Genomic DNA, 16,662 nt, shown 5'->3' with positions numbered 1-16,662 from the left:
CCTCCAAGGTTTGGAGGCCTATCTCCACTTACCACCACTTCCCCTGCCGGTGGCGGACTCCCTCAGGTGTCGGTGTGTTGGTGGTTCTTTGTGTCTGGGGATGGGCGTCCAGGTACACACCGGCTCACTCCTTGGCGGCCGCTTATCGGGGCCTGGAGCCTGGGGCTCGCTCGGGCCCCTTCGGGGATGGGGTGCCCCCGGCCTCTCGGCCTGGGGCTCGGTCACTCAGGCACAGCTGGCGGCCGGCGGAGCTCACGGGCGCGTCACTGCAACTCCCCCTGGCTTCTGCTCCGCGGCTGCTGAGTGACCCCTCATCTGGGACTCTCCTCAGCTCTTACTGGGACAGTGGCGCGGCTGCCCCTCTGTTGGTCTTCCATGGTTTCTTGTGTTCTGGGGGCCTCTGGATGTCTGGAGTTTTGATCTCCTCCATACCTGCTTCACACCCTGGAGGACGGGGCTGTGGCCCCCCCACACTCCCTAGCAGATCGTTACATGGAGAAACCTTTGGAATACAAGCACGCTGATCCACACAGGTATGCACACGGGTGTTCACTGCTCGTAGACCCAAATTACACCTTTCTTGGCTGCTACTTCGAAGCACATCTGTCCTGCGTGCTGCACAACAACATTGAATATTTAGTATTTACTGCTGTTTACACTTAGCTAGATTAATGCGATGGTGTTGTGTTTAGTATGTTGCTTTGTTTCTTTTTTTTTTGTCTTTTTTTGCTTGTTTTCTATTCTTCTCTCAACAGGTGATCCAGGAGATTTTTATTTTTTTTCTCCCCCCCTTTCTCTCTGTCCCTCTCCCCTTCTGTTTTTCCTTTCCTTCCTCTTTCTTTCTCCCTTTCCTATCTCTCACTCATGTCTGTCCCGTCTGTAACATCTGTAAATAAAATATAATAAATAATAAAAACAAAGATCGACCAAATGGACCAATACGGCAATGCCACGATGATCCATTTGGCAAAGTAAATCCATTGGGTATCCTTGTTGGTCTTCAGACAACAATTCTGATGGCTAAAGAACCAAATGGGACAGGCGGAAAAAAAAAAAAAAAAAAAAAGAATTAAAGTAAAGCTGCGATGCTGTGTCTTCTTAAGTAGAGACTTAAAGGTGCGCATCACATTATAAATTGAAATGTCCCATATGTGAAACTTTTAGCCTGCAATTACAACAATAATAAAAAAAAAATCTCATCAGGATGTTTGGGTATCCTCTGTTGTGTTGTTTTAATTTTTATGTGTGTGTCTTTTAAAGTCTGAACTGTAACATCACAGTTTGGTTTTTGTCCCACTCAATCACCTGACATGTTGTCGTCCCTCAGAGGATGCTGTGTTTCTGGATGATGAGATGGAGAGGGAGGAGTGTGATGACCGAGATGGGGATCATCTATCATGGTTTCTATGATGACATTGCTGAGACTGACTGGAACTATGGACAGGTCAGAGAAAACCAGACTGAGGCTCTTCAGGACTTATTTACCAGTTGTCTTGTGACTGACCTGAGGGTTTTTATGCCTAGTTCAGGGGTCGGCAACCTGCGGCTCAGGAGCCGCATGCGGCTCTTTAGTCCTTATAGTGTGGCTCCGCGTGGTTTGGGAAAATAAATTAGAAATATTTAGCTGAAGTGTATTTTATTTATGTTAGTTCTTTTTTAACTTGTAGTTCTAGAAATATAAAAATACAATTATATTCTATTATTTTTTCATCGCTCAAAATAAGCGTCATACCCGCCGAAACAACATGCATTTATCGAGACTTTCAACCCCAGGTAGGCCAGTTATGGATCTTCGGATCCACATTATGTCAGCAGCTATTCTCCTCCCTGAACTATGTTAAAAACAAACACCGCTCACGCCTCACAGATGACAGCTTACAGTCCTGCGTAAAGATGAAAGCCCTGATCTGCAGACGCTGTGCGCAGAGGTTCAGGAGCAGAAGTCCCATTGTAAACATATCACGGCAGACCTGACGATGTTTCCATGAACACGCGTTACAGCTTCTCTTTATTGACCACTTTTCACACACGGTTGCTGTACGCATACAGCCGGCTGTAGCTTTTCAGCTCACAGCCCGACACACACCAACAACAGCATAGAGAGCACAGACGTTAAGGCGGCAAGGCGTGATTGCGGGTGCCGCTCAGGTGCGTCCGCCTCCCCTGCAGCAGCGCTTCAGACCACGCCCCGCCACACAGATTAACCAGGTAAAATACATATTTAGGCAGAATTTTGCAAATATCAATTTTCATTTTTTTTTTTGCAGCATAGTGCTTTTTTTCCAATTATTTTTTAAAAGTCAGGTCAAGGCTCCAAAAGCCCAAAGGTGATATAAGGCTGGCGGCTCACCACAGTTTCTGTTTGCTACATGGATCATTTTAGTTCAGCTGGGTGTCTTTCCTTTTGTTATATTTCTTTAAGAGTTCAAAATGTGTTCATTACATAAATAACATGTAAGTTTCTCTGTAGCACTTCATGGATTTCATAAGCAACACACCTTAGTCGTTCACACAAAGCATAAAAGTAAAAAACAATATATACAGTGTTATCTTCATTTTAGATGTCAAAAAGTATTTGCGGCTCCCAGTGTTTTCTTTTGCTTGGAAACCGGGTCCAAATGGCTCTTTGGGTGTAAAAGGTTGCTGACCCCTGGCCTAGTTCAACGTGTTCATTTCCCATTTAGAGTAAGATAGACAATAACGAAGGTGTAAATTAGAGCTCGTGTCCCTGAGATTCTCAGTCAGGTCCAACACTGTCTTGGTATGGTCTGGTTTTATTAAAATAAATAAATAAATAAATAAAATATAAACTAAGATAACTGCCAAAATCCTCAGCTTGGGGGTTTAAACAGGAAGTCTGCTGTTGATTACCCACCTCTAATTTCTCAAGAATGGACCATTGTCAGTCAGTAAATCTTTATTAGGGTATTGTGCCATGTTCTCAGATTAATTAGATGTATTCAAAGCACTTTACACTTGGCAAGGTGAAGATGTAAGAAGATCAACCAAATAAAAGATTAAAACCTGCATAATTGTGTAACATGTTTCCAGTGTTTATGTACATATATGTAACTTTTAATTTCATTTGAAGCAGCTGCTGTTTAGCTAGGTCGGTGACAGTGACAATTCAATTTGTAACTTTTATATTATTCATAATTGATTTTTCAGACACTTTCATTTATAAACAGTGGAAAACACTTTTCCTTTACTCTCACTTGAATGTGATGAGGTAATCAGGGTACGCTTGGTTGTCATGAAACACAACATACATGCTGGGGTTATCCTTTTTGTCTACCACACTGTCATAGCGGTCATGAGGCTGCTGGGTGTTTCGAGGTGGAGGCACCTTCATGGTAGCTTGGCCCTGAGCGAAGACACCTGTGAGGACTCGGGCGACGAACATTAACTGAGAACCATCAGCAGCTGGCTTGGAGTAGGTGGGTTGAGCCGAGTAGTTGGCATTTACAGCAAAGTAGGTCCCAAGACCGTATGCAGTTGCTGAGGGTGAAAAGAGAAAAGGAAATTAACAACAGATGATTGTATTTACACTGTAGTGACACAGAACTAGTTACTAGTTCACTAACCCTGCCTTTGTTACAAGTACTGTTTATTTCATATCTTTCACCAGGTGTTCAAGATTTTAACCATGCAGTGGATTGCAGCATGTTTTATTAGTGCATACAGGAACATAAAAACATGTCTTTAAGAAATCAAGTGCCGTTACTCTACTAGGCCTCGTTTTTATTGTTAACTCAGTGTCCCTGGGTCTTGTCCCTTGTGTTATGAATAAATCTTTTTTTTTTTTTTTTTGGTACCGGTACTGGTTTTATTTTGTTGTACATATCTGCAACACCTTAAAGGCCGGTCCGTGAAAATTCTGTTGGACATAAACTGATCCATGCTGCAAAAACGGTTGGGGACCGCTGCTCTTCAGGTCCCACCACAACATTTGACTTTGGGCTATTGTAGCACTTTTCTTGTCTTCTTTTAGCCATTTTTTATTGTCCTATTGACCCAGCATTGTATAATTTTGAGCATTTGACTTTCTAGAACAGAGACGTTCATTGTTGACTGAATGACTCTAAGGTGCAAAATCGTTTAACGCATTTGGCTGTTAACTCACGGGCTGCTGATTTCAGACGACCCAGGGATGTAGTCTCTATGCTTAGAAGTCAAGCACTATTCTATTTTCACAGAGTTCTAGATATCTACCAAAGCAGGTGGAGGCATAATCGTCCAGAGAAGAGCTGCTTTATAACAAGCTTTAAAACTCTAAAACCATAAAGAACACCAATCTTTCCATTAAGGAATATAAAGAATATAAGAAGTAAAGAACCATTTATAACACAAAGTTTTGGTTCAGTAAATGTGGACTCTATAAAAAGATTATTACCATTTTGTCCAGCAAAGCTCCTGTTGAATCCAGTTTTCACTATGGAGTCGCAATTTTCCTGGGTCGTCCCGTGGTACAGAAGTTTCTCCCCTGCTCCTCCCTCCTGTGCGTTCTTATCAGAAATGTGCTTCCTCTGTGCTTCATAGGTGCGCCGCAGGTGAACGTTCTGCAAACGCTCAATCTGACATGAGAGAAGAAGGACAAAGGATTAAAGAGCTGCCTAACAAGATAATCCAGGATATTAATTACATCTGAGGGGTCGTTCAAAGTATGTCATCATAGTGATGGCATAGTTTCAATGGTGGATTGAAAGTAAAATCCTCCTAAAATCCCAAATGAATGCTGAAATAAATAAAGAAAATTTAATTAAATGAATCATCTTTTAAAAGAGGAAATGAATTTATTTGTAAAATGTGACATTGACTGATTTGGAATTAAATTTTAATATTATTTTATTCTTCCCTTTTCTATATAAATGTGTTTTGTTACTGATAAAAGAAGTTTTCATATCACTGAATGTGGGAGTGAAGCTGTGGAACAGACTTAGTGAGGAACTCAAACACTAAGTCTGTTCCACAGTTTGTCTCCGTTTCTCGTCATGTTGTCAGTCTTCATGTCCTACTGCCATGTACCCCCCATGTGCAGTTTACTTCATGTTGCCACGCTGCTTAGTTACCATTCCAGGAGTTTTGTTTTGTACTTTCAGTTTGTAGTTCTCAGCAATAAAGCTGCATAAGTTCATGTTTCATCTCTGGAGTGCTGCATTTGGGTCCAACCTCTGCTTGCCACACAGCCAGACCTTGACAAACCCCCTTTTAACATGTTGTTACTGATTATGATTATTTAGTGTTAAGCCCCAATAGCAAAAACAACCATAACAATACGTGGACGCATAAGCAAAATCATGTTTTCGATGACATTGCCATTGCAGGATTTTGTTTTTTGCTAATAGTCAAAAAACAAAACAAAAAAAGCCAAAGAATTGAATAAACAACTGTTATATTTAGTGAATCAAAATAAATAAACTGTTCTATTGACTAAAGAAGAATAAAGTAGCGACAAAGCAGCATTCATATTATAAGACAGGTAATATAAATAGAAACTGAAATGTTCCCTTACACAAAGGACAGCCACCCACCTTCATCACAGTTTTGGCAACAGTTCGTTTGAAGGCCTCCTTCACTGCCCGGTACTCTGCAGAGGAAGGCTCCAGTGTAACGACCTTCAAGCTCTCATTAGCAGCCATGCTGTCCCAGTACAGAGGGTAAGTAAAGTCTGAAAGAGACAAGCATATATAGCATATACCACATGAGAAGACACCTAGAGCCTATGTTGAGTTTTATTTTGCTATTTACTGCAAATCTTTAATGAAGCACCTAAAAAGAAAAAAAGATTTTAATAGTATCATGAATGAATACAACCAAAACTTGCAATGGAGCCCGTCTGACAATATTATAACACTCCTGTTAAATCAACATGATCCAACCTTATCAGCTGATCTAGGATTTTCATACTTTTTGTTTAAAAGTGAACAGTTTATTGTTGCTTTCATGTTTCACAATGACTTTTGCAACCTTCTTTACTACAAGTAGTTTTTTAGTTTCTTTCTTCTCACCTCTCAGATTCTCAAGTCGCTTTAGCTTCATCGCCTGTCTGCTCAGTTGCTGTGTGGCCATCATTGTCTGTAGATTAACCTCCCATACGAGTCCCTGTGCGTCTTTTATTCCTTCTGTTAATTCGTTGTTTTCCAGTTGGTGATTGGCTGTTCTGGGAAGTCTTTCCCAGTTTCCGTTATGTGCCAGGATGCACCAAACAACTCGGAGGTACAAATCCTCCTCCACCCTGACTCTCACCTCATTAGCAAGACCCATTAACTGACACTGATTCATTTTCTGCATCACCCGGGTGACCCCGTCTTTCAATCCACTCACTGTTAGAGAGCCAGACTGATCAGTTTGCATGAATAAACCCTCAGACTCCACCAGCTCCTTCAGCTCCATCATGTCATCCTGGTCGAGGGGTTCCAGTTCCTCCTTTAAGAAGGTGTTACTGGAGCACTGTGTGTGATATTGATGCTTCAGCTTTTCCATGGCATCATCAACGTCTTTTTTGGAAAGACCCAGGAACGTGAAGACAGACTGCTGACTTGTAGAGCTGATTTGGAGACTGCTGAGGTATGCACTCACAGAATGAGGAGGCTGTTGTTGCTGTACTTGAACTGGAAGTACTGGAAGTACTGGAAGTACTAGAACAAATCAGTAAAAAATTTCAGTAAAATAAATTTGTAATCAGTTTTTATTTTCAAATTCGTTTTAAAATTCAATTGCACATAAGATGTCAGTTTGTGAATATTTCTGTCACCTCTGTTGATGACAGCTGGGGAATACATCTGCATCGTTTTCTCTTTAAAAGCCAAGAAGACATCGATCTTAATCAGGGTGAGACGGATGTTGGTGAGGCTGTTCATAGATGATGCAGAAGCCTTGATCCCTTGAAGAATGGCTCCTGCTACAATCGCAGGATTTAACCCTCCAGCTCCTGAAAAAACACCACTTGCATTTAGGTGTGTGTGTTTGTGTTTCACAACAAACTGAATGAATAGAAATGCCCCAAAAAAATACTTACCAGCACAGATGGCAGGAATTGCCACTGAACTGTATTTATAGCATTCACAATAGGCAATGATATCACACACAAGTTGTTCAATGAGAGCTTGATCCTTTTCTCCACATACATGAAAAATAGCTTTACAGGGGAAGTTTCCAGACTGGGTCACATAAATTTCTCCTCGATTCACTTTTGCTGCACAGAAAGTGACACAGGAAGCATGAGTGAGAGTCAGATAAGTAAGATGAGAAGGTAAGTAGCAGCTTCTCTTTTTCTCACCTGCTTTCAGTTTAGCTTCCACCTCTGGTCCAGCTACAGTTAAGATGTCTTTGCATACTCCATCTGTAGATGACGAAAAATCAGAAAAATATATATTAAAGAACTTATAATCTGTCCGTGAAGGAAAGCTTGTGAAGCATACAGTGAGTCATCAACCCTATTTCCCCTAATCAATCTAAATGCATTTATGGGAAATGGTACTCACAGGTAAGTCAAAGGTTAATCCCTGCCAAACCTGCTTGGCTGGAGATCAAACATTTCTCATGCCAGGTTGACACCACAGGCAGTATACCAGTTCACCACGTCACCTCTGTTCCCTGCCAGACTGTTATTGACTCACTTGTCTTTGTTATAGTTTGATCATCTGATTGCTTTCCATCGCCTGTGCCTCAGAGTTTTGGATTGCCATCCACTAAGACTAATGTGCATATTATGCGTAATATGCACTTTATTTCACTATGTGAAACTATAATCATGATAGGTATGAGATCCAAAATACAACAAATTATCTAGTGTTGCAGCTCCATATGCATCACAAAATGTCAAACTGTCAGTTATGCTCTTCATAAGTATATAGTGAGGTTTTTAGCTAATCCAAGAGGCTTGTTAATAATGCTAGATGAAAACTTCAAAGATTACAATCATATGGGTATCCCTATATCTGTGCAGATTTTCATGAAGAGCTGTTTTCCTTTGTCATCCATAGAGAGCTATGCTACCATTGTGGTTAAAAATAACTTCAAAGTTACATCATGGGCCTCCTGCTCACTCCGCCTTCCTGCCTTTATATGCATCCTCGGTTTCACCTACCAAGGTTAAAATTTTGGAAGTCTGTTGTGTTCACCACAGCATCTGTAGTCTCATTAGTGATGTCACCAAACACCACATGTAGTTTAACTCCACTTCCCACTGTTATGATGATGTCATCTAGGTCGCTGGTGAGGGACCTGAAGATTGCTGAGACGAAGAACACCACACATTAGATTTTGTTTGACATTTAATCTGATGACTGAGGGTGCTGATGAATATGGTAAAATATGACACTGGCTGAATGCTTTTTATCTGCTCACTATTCATTAATGTCACATAATAAAGACAGTCTGAGTAGTGCTAGTTTACCTTGGCCTCCCTGGTTCATATTTAAGCTGAGCTGTTTGTAGACATCGTGGTAGCACTGTAAATAAAAACACAAGAATAACAACATAAATAATTGATGTCTGGTCAGGACAGCCCTGTTCTTGTTTTTTAAAGTGTTTTATAAATAAAGTATGATATGCATATCAGATCAGGACATATCGATTGACACTGACCTCCTCAGAATCAGGGTAACCAGGTTTAATGACAATGTGGATGTTTGTAAGAGATCCAGAGGATGCAGATAATCCAAACTGGTGAATGACGTCAGTCAACACTTGAATAGCTTCTCTCAGCGGGTATTGTAAAACAATTCCTGGCCCAATGATTGGAATGGCCACTGAACCCAAATTCAGCTGTGCACAGAGCTCCAGACACCTCTTCAGACCGTTACCAAGAGCCTGCAAATCAAAAGTTACATATTTTTAAACTATGTTTTCAAACTGTTGGATTGCACACTGCAACTAACAGAGCACACATGGAAAACAGTGAGGCTGCACAAAAAGTTCAATTTGGTTGTATAAGACTGCTCTTGCAGTTATCTGGTTGGTACATTAATGCTTTCGCTTTTCAATTAAATTACTTTTGTACATACACGTAGATATCATCTGATTATTCCAATTAATACTTTCATCTATGTACAGCTATAAAGTGGATTTCAATGGTTTTCTGAAGGTAAATTAAATATGAATTAGCACTTCTCCATCACCAGAAGTGTTAATGAAAGTCCTTAATTTTACCTGAACGCTCTTTCCTCTTACTCCGTCCCAAGGCAAGCACTCAATGAAGAAAATCCTGGAGCAGCCCAGAGATGGAGGTGCATCAACCAGCTGAACATCACCAGGGGCGAGGGCACAACTGGCTAAGACTGAATCAAACTTTAACTTTAATACATTCCCAGCTTTGGCCAACAAACTGTTGCCAATATTTGTAGAAGTCAGCTGCTTGTTGAGCATGGGGACCACCAGAACATCCGCCTGCAGAAATAATATTGAATAACATGAATGTTGATATTTTATTTTGGGATTATGGGAAATAGAATTGAATGGAAATAATCAAACCTGTTCATTTTCTAAACTGCTGAGTTTGATCTTCAGGTTTGTTCTGTTGATTGCAGAGTTTCCAACTGTGCTGTACATGCTGCTGCTGTAGCTGAGAGATCTAGGTGTGTCGCTGAGTCTGCTGGTATTTCGTGGTCTTTGCACGTTTGGGATGGCTGCAGTTTGTTTATCTCGGATAATGACGTAACAGGAGCTCTCTATCAGCTCTTTAGTCACTTTACCCTCTTCCTGGAAGTACTGCTGAGCCCCTGGTCCATCTAGAGTCAAAGTGTCTACTACAACACTGTCTAGAGTTGATGTTAGGGCCTCCTTGACCTCCTGAACATGACACCGAGGACCAGACACAAACACACAAGGATTTGGAAAATGTGAGGCTTGTAAGGTCACCTTGGTCTGCTTCATGCCAATCAAGTCTAAGATTTTATTAAAACAGTCGACCATTTCAGGATGAAGCAGATTGATGGTTTCTTGAGTTGAAACTTGATTCAACTGGAAGTCATGAAGAACTTCATTGAGCTTGGCCACATTTTCACTGTAGCCCACCAGTTGGACGTTGGTTGTTGAGGTTCCCCTGGCGCCTGGCATGTAGCTGATGTCCACTCTGAACTCTCTACTGTTTGCCTCGTTCTTGGCTTTCATCAGAATTTCTTTCAACCTGTTGAGATCTATTGCACCCTGCAGCTGTACAGTGGTCACTTTAAGGTCTCTCATTACTGCTGCCTCGGCCTCATTCAGAGCATCAGAGGACAAACTGGACAGAACCAGATCTGCACCCACCTCAAAGAAAACAGGGTTTCTGAGGCTCTGCTGGAAGCGAGTTTGGTATTTTGGGATGGCATCACTGGTCTTCATGAAGGTTAGCAGAGCTGTAGGGAACTTAACGCTCTTCTCCTTTACGTTCTTAATCAGTTCAACCAGTTTTGCAGCTCCTGACTGCACCTCTTTGTCAGGGCCCTCCAAAGTGATCATGGCACTACCTCTGATGATTGTAACCTCTGGACAATTAGCACGCATTTCTCGATTGAACTCTTCTTCTATGAGCTTGAACTTCTTCTCCACAATTGGCACTTCCTTTTTGGTGGGTAGGCTTTTTTCCAGAATTGCAATCTTTTCCTTCACGGCATCAACCTCTCCCACAACCACAGCATAGCCACTCTCTGTGTAAACTTTGATATCATCTGTCTTAAAGGCCGAGTCCTGCAGTACCATTTTCATCTGTTTTGGCTCAAGCACATGATAGCAGAGGTAGGTCTCGGTGAGCCGAATGAAGACCTGATCCACTTGGCACTCCCATTTCTCTGCAGCACCACCAAATCCTCCTCCTGGACCCTTGTCAACCTCCCCTCTAACCAAAACTTCTTCTTCATCAAAATTTAGCTCCACTGTGCAGCCGATTGAAGACAGTTGTTTTTCCAAAAATTTGTATGCTTTACAGTTGTCTCTCAGGAAAAACATCAGGAAAACATCTATCCTGAAAGTCTTCTCAAGACCCTTTATGTTTGGGTTTCTAGAGCTCTGAAAGAAGGAAAGAAAAAAAATCTGTCAATTTATGATATACGATAGGCTACTTATTGTAAACAGTGGGAGTGTACCACATAGGCCTGGGCAGTAAGTCAAAAATGAATCACAACCGTCATTCAAAACCTCTAATTGACGTAATCTTTACCATGTCTGGTTTTTTTTTTATTTCTTTTTACTTTAAATCTATTAATACTCCATCCAATATGTGCCATCTTTGCTATGTCCAGTCCGTTGCCCCAATTCACACTGTGTGACACTGTGTTAGAACAGAAATATGCTACAGGCCTGTTTCTAAAACAGTCTGGGTATTTGTGTATAATGTAAAGGAAAGCAGAATGCAATGATTGGTGAATAATTTAAAGGTTTTTTATCTGTGTGCTAGCAGAGTGCAGTCTCCATGGATTTCACAAAGAATTTAATATTTTGTTCACTCTGGCCACTATATTAGGTACACCTCTTTAAGCGTATTAATACATAAGGATAATCAGCCAATCACACGCAATTAACAATATAGACATGGTCAAGAGGATCTTCTGAAGTTCGAACTCAGCATCAGAATGAAAAATAAATTTGGGCTGCTTTGATTTATTTCTACTGGGATTTTCCTACACAACCATCTCTAGGGATTACAGAGAATGGACTGAAAAAGAGAAAATATCCAATTCTCTGCATGAAAACGTCTTCTTGATGTCAGAGGTCAGAGGAGAATGGCCAGACTGCTTCGAGTTTACTTCTTCCTGCATGTGTGTTCTTAATAAACTCTTCATCTGATTGCACTCTACTGGGGCCTCCATTGGTTTGTTTTTGTGCCACTTGTCGAATTCGGGACAGATTCATACAGTCCTATGTTGATAAAAACACATTAAATTAATATCTGTTTATATGTTTTTGTTTTTGATTGTTATATCTGACTCTGACACTGTGTTAGAACAGAAATATACTACAACCCTGTTTCTAAAACGGACAGGATATTGTGCACAATGTAACTGAAAGTAGAATGCAATGACTGGTGATAATTTAGAACACAATATTATTTCATTTGTGTGCCAACGGGATGCAGTGTCAATGGATTCCACAAAGAATTTAATATTTTGTTGTATTTCAGATATATATATCTACTGGGATTTTCCCACACAACCATCTCCAGGGATTACAGAGAATGGAATGAAAAAGAGAAAATATCCAATTCTCTGCATGAAAACGTCTTCTTGATGTCAGAGGTCAGAGGATGGCCAGACTGCTTTGACTTGATAGGAAGGAAACATTAACTCAAATAACATCACAACATTATAATAAAAAATTAACTGCAAAGATTTAAAGCAGCACTGAAGTCTTCCCTGTTACTCTCAAGGTGTACCTAATAAAGTGTCCAGTGAGAGTGTTACCATCTGGCTTTTTATGACCTATGTGTTTTGTTTTGTTTTTAAAAACAGTATCTTTGATGGTATGGAGATGGAGTATCATACATGGCACTGGTTTCTTCCTTATCTACAAAGGCTTTAAATGCAAAATAGTGTATAAAGTTTTTGTATTTGTATCTACATACTGTGCCGTCTACATGATGTATTTTTCAGGGAAGGCTTTCTTATTTAAAAAATGCTGAACTAGACTGTATATTTACACTCTGTATTAACAGCAAGACTCAGAAGTGAAAGAAACCTGAGAACTGTCAGCCACTGAAAACACTGAGGCACAATGAAATGAAAGCTATAAAAAAGAGGGCCCAGCAAAAGTGGAGCAAACACATAGTTCTCTATATTTGTCCCTGACGTCAAATTTAATGATCGTGTATCTTTTTTTTAAAAAGCACTGTTTTACTATTTAAAATGTATTCTTTGCAGTACTTACAGTGTCTTTGAAATATTTTATAATCATCTGTTTTTTGTCAATATTGTCCTCAGCTGTCCAACTTCCCCTGGAGGCTAACTCATTCCTCTTAAACTAGTTTGGCCACATTATTCTGGCGCTCAGTTTTTACTGTAACCAAAAGTCATGTTTGAAAGAGCAGTAAACTGTACCAGTGATTGGCTTGTCGATGGCTGGTCAGAGGTCTGTGGTGAACTTGTCCGGCTCACGGTCAGCCGCACTTCTCCACTCGGAAGAGTGATGGTGTGAAATTTCCTCTGCAAAACTCTGTCTTGATCTGGAAAACATCCATAAACAGAGTCACTGAAACAGCCTGAATTTAAACACAAATCTAAATTTTTTTTTTTTTTACAAATGATCGACTGTCCTACCCTCTTTTAACTTGAAACAGATTTTATAAACTCTTCCTCCGAGTTTTTCAAGATTTCCGCAGTCGCCACCCCCGGAGTCTCGCCTTTTCTGAAAGTATCTCCTCACTTTCTCCTTCTCTCTGTCTGTAAAGTCAGTGGCTTCAAAAAACAGTGGATACGGATATTCATCCATTTTATCTGCAATTCTACACTAACATGAGAACTTTCAGCCCGTCTAACACTTGTTTGTGTCGCTCTGTCACGGCCTGTTTTTGTTTCACTTTCACTTTTAAAGTATCACATCCTGGTGTTTACACGCCCACACCCAGCAATGGAAAAAGTCCGCATTTAATTCTCAGGGGCTTTTCTCGGCTCACCTGCTCTGCAGGTACTTTAAAGGTGTGTCAGCTGTCAGAGTATAACTCTAAATTATATTTATGTCTTAATATGATTTTGAGAAAGACATTTTACCAGTAATTATGCTTACAACAAATTAGGGTTCCTATTTTATGCTTCATCTGATCTGCAAATATATTTCACATAAACCCATCCATCCATTCGTCCTCTTGCGCTTATCCCTATCTGGACGCACTGGAGCTGGAGCGTATCCCAGCTACCATAGGTCTGTAGAGGCGGGGCACACCCTGAACATACACGAATCCCTTCGTGTAAAACCTTCCTTATATCCTGTAATATTACCACACCGACCCACTAGGTGTCATTATAGACCCAAAACTGTGTCAGTGCAGTGAAACGTAATAATAATTACATTTAAGGTGTTTTTATTCATGTTTTGCTTCATGTGACATTTCGGTTTAATTCATGAAGTGGCTTTCAGAGTGAAAGAAAACAAAACATAATAGCAATAGAGCCAGTTCTAAAATGTTAATTTGTTAATACAGTGAATGAAAAGATGTTATTTAAAATGTTTATAGAAACTATCAAACCGTTTTAAGAAGTAAAGCACAATTATTGCTTGTACTGATGTACTGATAAAATGCATTTATGTAGGTGTTATGTGTGTATTCTTTAATAAATAAATAAATGTTCAGGATGTTCAGACACACACGGCCCTGAGTGTCAGAGGAATGAATCTAAAATCTGGAAATCAGTCAGTTTTTGTACCTGTATCTTTGATTATTCTTTCTCAAATAGTTTATTTTAAGAGCTAAAACAGTATATGTTAAAATTCACAGGGCAAAAAAGCATCACTGATTTAATACATTTTTAAAACACTGAAATTTTCATAAAGCCACAGCTACTAAACAAACTCAAAATGCCATAATATTCACTGCTGAGGAAATTACACATCATTCACTTCATTATTAAACTCTGCATTTACTTATAAGTCATCAAGTGTTTTCATTTTCACATGAATGCCTGTTTACACTTATAGATTTTGTCTTGGTCTTCCACAGTGTTCTTCCACATTCTCACATGTAGTTTCAAGTAGTAATCTACAAATATCTAAAGCTCAGACCCCAAACTTTAGAGTTCAATTGAAGTAAGCTTAGTTTATTATGCATGAACAAATAATGACATGCTTTTTTCAACATATGGTTTGAATAACATTGTTGAAATGCTCATATTTTACGTGTAAATTGACAGAAAGACCAGAGACCTGACATAAATTATATGTTGAACTGTCTCGACATGAACAGTGATCTGTGCCTCTTTAAATATGTCCTTCCCATTCAAAGGTGCTTCAGCAGCCCCGCCTACAAGGGCTGGGAAAATCTGCCTCTTCTATTTTCATCTCACTCTGTTACATCAGTTACATCGATTCTTAATGTATTTTAACATTACCATGTTTCCCAGAAAAGCTCCTATTGAATCAGTTTTTTATGATGGACTCACGGCTGTCCTGACTCGTGTCGTAATATAGAAGGTTTGGTTTTGCATTTCCTCTTTATAAAGGAAGTGCAAAACCAAATAACCTTCCCTTTTGTAGAGCGAGCTGAAACTAGTCCAAATTAAAGCTAGTGTGGCACCCCTGTGAGGGAATGACCACATTAATGTTATTTTGTGTAAAACACTCATGTAACGGGACATTTTTCATTGCTATATGTATTTATTTTCAGTTCTTTAAGAGGATAGAAAGTCCATGTAATAGGGATTCATTTTATGTTAGAAAGCAGTGAGGGCGGAACTTTGGTGCTTGCTCCGGGGTTTCGGGGTGCAGTAAGTGGAGCCCACCTTCCGCTGCTTCCTCAGACACGTTCTGGAGGAAAGCAGAGACGCATCGTGTCTTCCTTACTCCGCTCTTCACCTGCTTTTACAGGTCGGTAAATGGTGCTCGCACCGAAAATGTTGTTTATTGTTACCATGGTTACCCACGTTAATGTGAATGAGAGAGTTAAGGCGGTCCGCCCGAGTTAATTACATGTAAACGCGGGAGAAAACCAGAGGAGTGTCCCGCGCGACCGCACCGCGAGCCCGCTCGTTAGGTGGAGCGCTCGTGAAGCAGAGTCAGTGCGCTCCTATGCTCTGTGCAAACGTGTTGTAATGCTCCAATCAAATAAGTTCTGTGAGATGTGAATGTTAATAGTTATGTGGAAAGTGACTGAGTAGATTAGCTAGTGTAACACAAGCACTCTGAGCAACTCTGTGTAGCTAACAGAGGCATTCACGGGTTAATTAAACAAGCTGTGTTTCATGATGCACTAAATAGTGATTTTGCCAGTAAATTACTGGAGGGAACAAATGTAATGTATTTACCAATGCTGTTATTGAATATAACTGTTTAGCCAGTAAGACACTGCAGAAGACAATGTGATGTGTTTATGGATATGATAAAAGAATGTAGTTGTTATGGAAAGAAGTGTGAACTGGAGAAACTGAACCAGTTAAAAGAGTATATTTCACTGATGTTGTGAAATAAGTAAATGTAATTGATGAAAATGAGGAACCAGCTGAACAGTATATTGAAATTTCCTAATGTTGTAAACCTCAACATCTGGCAATAAACCCATTCTGATTCTGATTCTGATTCTGATTCTGAAAGCTCATGTTTAGTGTTTTATAGCATTTATTTGTGTGAAATAAATCAGACTGAGACACGTTCTGGAGGAAAGCAGAGACGCATCGTGTCTTCCTTACTCCGCTCTTCACCTGCTTTTACAGGTAACATATTTGTCATCGTGGTCTTCATCCTTGGGACCCGTAACACTAGACTGAAACTTCAAAGCATTTTGCTGACTGTGGAACTGGCAGTGACTGGTTTTATACACGAAATACCATGAACTTTATGTTTTGTCTGTTTTTCTTACATTCACTTTAATTGGGCCGCACCTCGTAATCTTTAAATTCTGGCGTTTTCAGTCTCATTGCCACAGGTGTACAAATCAAACGCCTAGCTGTGCAGTCTGTCTTTATAAACATTTGTGAAAGAAATAGTTCTTGGGTCGCTCTAAAGAGGCCACTGAAGTGAGCATGGTGCTGTGACAGGATG

The 16,662-nt window shown here is 40.1% G+C and overlaps 1 protein-coding gene across 1 annotated transcript; it reads right to left on the bottom strand.

The window, feature by feature from the left end:
* Nucleotides 1-2,496: 2,496 nt before the first annotated feature.
* On the bottom strand, nt 2,497-13,482 carry LOC146579969 (protein mono-ADP-ribosyltransferase PARP14-like). Its single transcript, XM_085266561.1, has 14 exons — nt 13,233-13,482; nt 13,014-13,138; nt 9,475-10,989; nt 9,154-9,390; nt 8,590-8,814; nt 8,399-8,453; nt 8,090-8,236; nt 7,280-7,342; nt 7,019-7,195; nt 6,755-6,931; nt 6,009-6,638; nt 5,532-5,668; nt 4,394-4,574; nt 2,497-3,498 (listed from the first exon to the last, which is right to left on the bottom strand). The coding sequence occupies exons 1-14, from the start codon at nt 13,402-13,404 to the stop codon at nt 3,212-3,214; spliced, it is 4,128 nt and encodes a 1,375-aa protein (XP_085122687.1). The 5' UTR covers nt 13,405-13,482; the 3' UTR covers nt 2,497-3,211.
* Nucleotides 13,483-16,662: the final 3,180 nt, after the last annotated feature.

This window comes from Mchenga conophoros, linkage group LG3 (genome assembly GCF_057382185.1).
Source record: "Mchenga conophoros isolate Kocher_MC1m ecotype Shallow Benthic linkage group LG3, M_conophoros_male_GT1.1, whole genome shotgun sequence".
Lineage (NCBI taxonomy): Eukaryota > Metazoa > Chordata > Actinopteri > Cichliformes > Cichlidae > Mchenga > Mchenga conophoros.
The sequence above is the reverse complement of the archived record's forward strand: the minus strand, read 5'-3'. Positions and strand labels throughout refer to the sequence as shown.

Bases quoted from the DNA above. Each gene is read 5' to 3' on its own strand.
- LOC146579969 (XM_085266561.1), bottom strand. From the start codon at position 13,404: ATGGATGAATATCCGTATCCACTGTTTTTTGAAGCCACTGACTTTACA. The intron at 5,669-6,008 runs GTGAGAAGAAAG...TGTCTCTTTCAG, and splicing joins GCGACTTGAGAATCTGAGAG to ACTTTACTTACCCTCTGTAC. The intron at 4,575-5,531 runs GTGGGTGGCTGT...CTCTCATGTCAG, and splicing joins TTGCCAAAACTGTGATGAAG to ATTGAGCGTTTGCAGAACGT.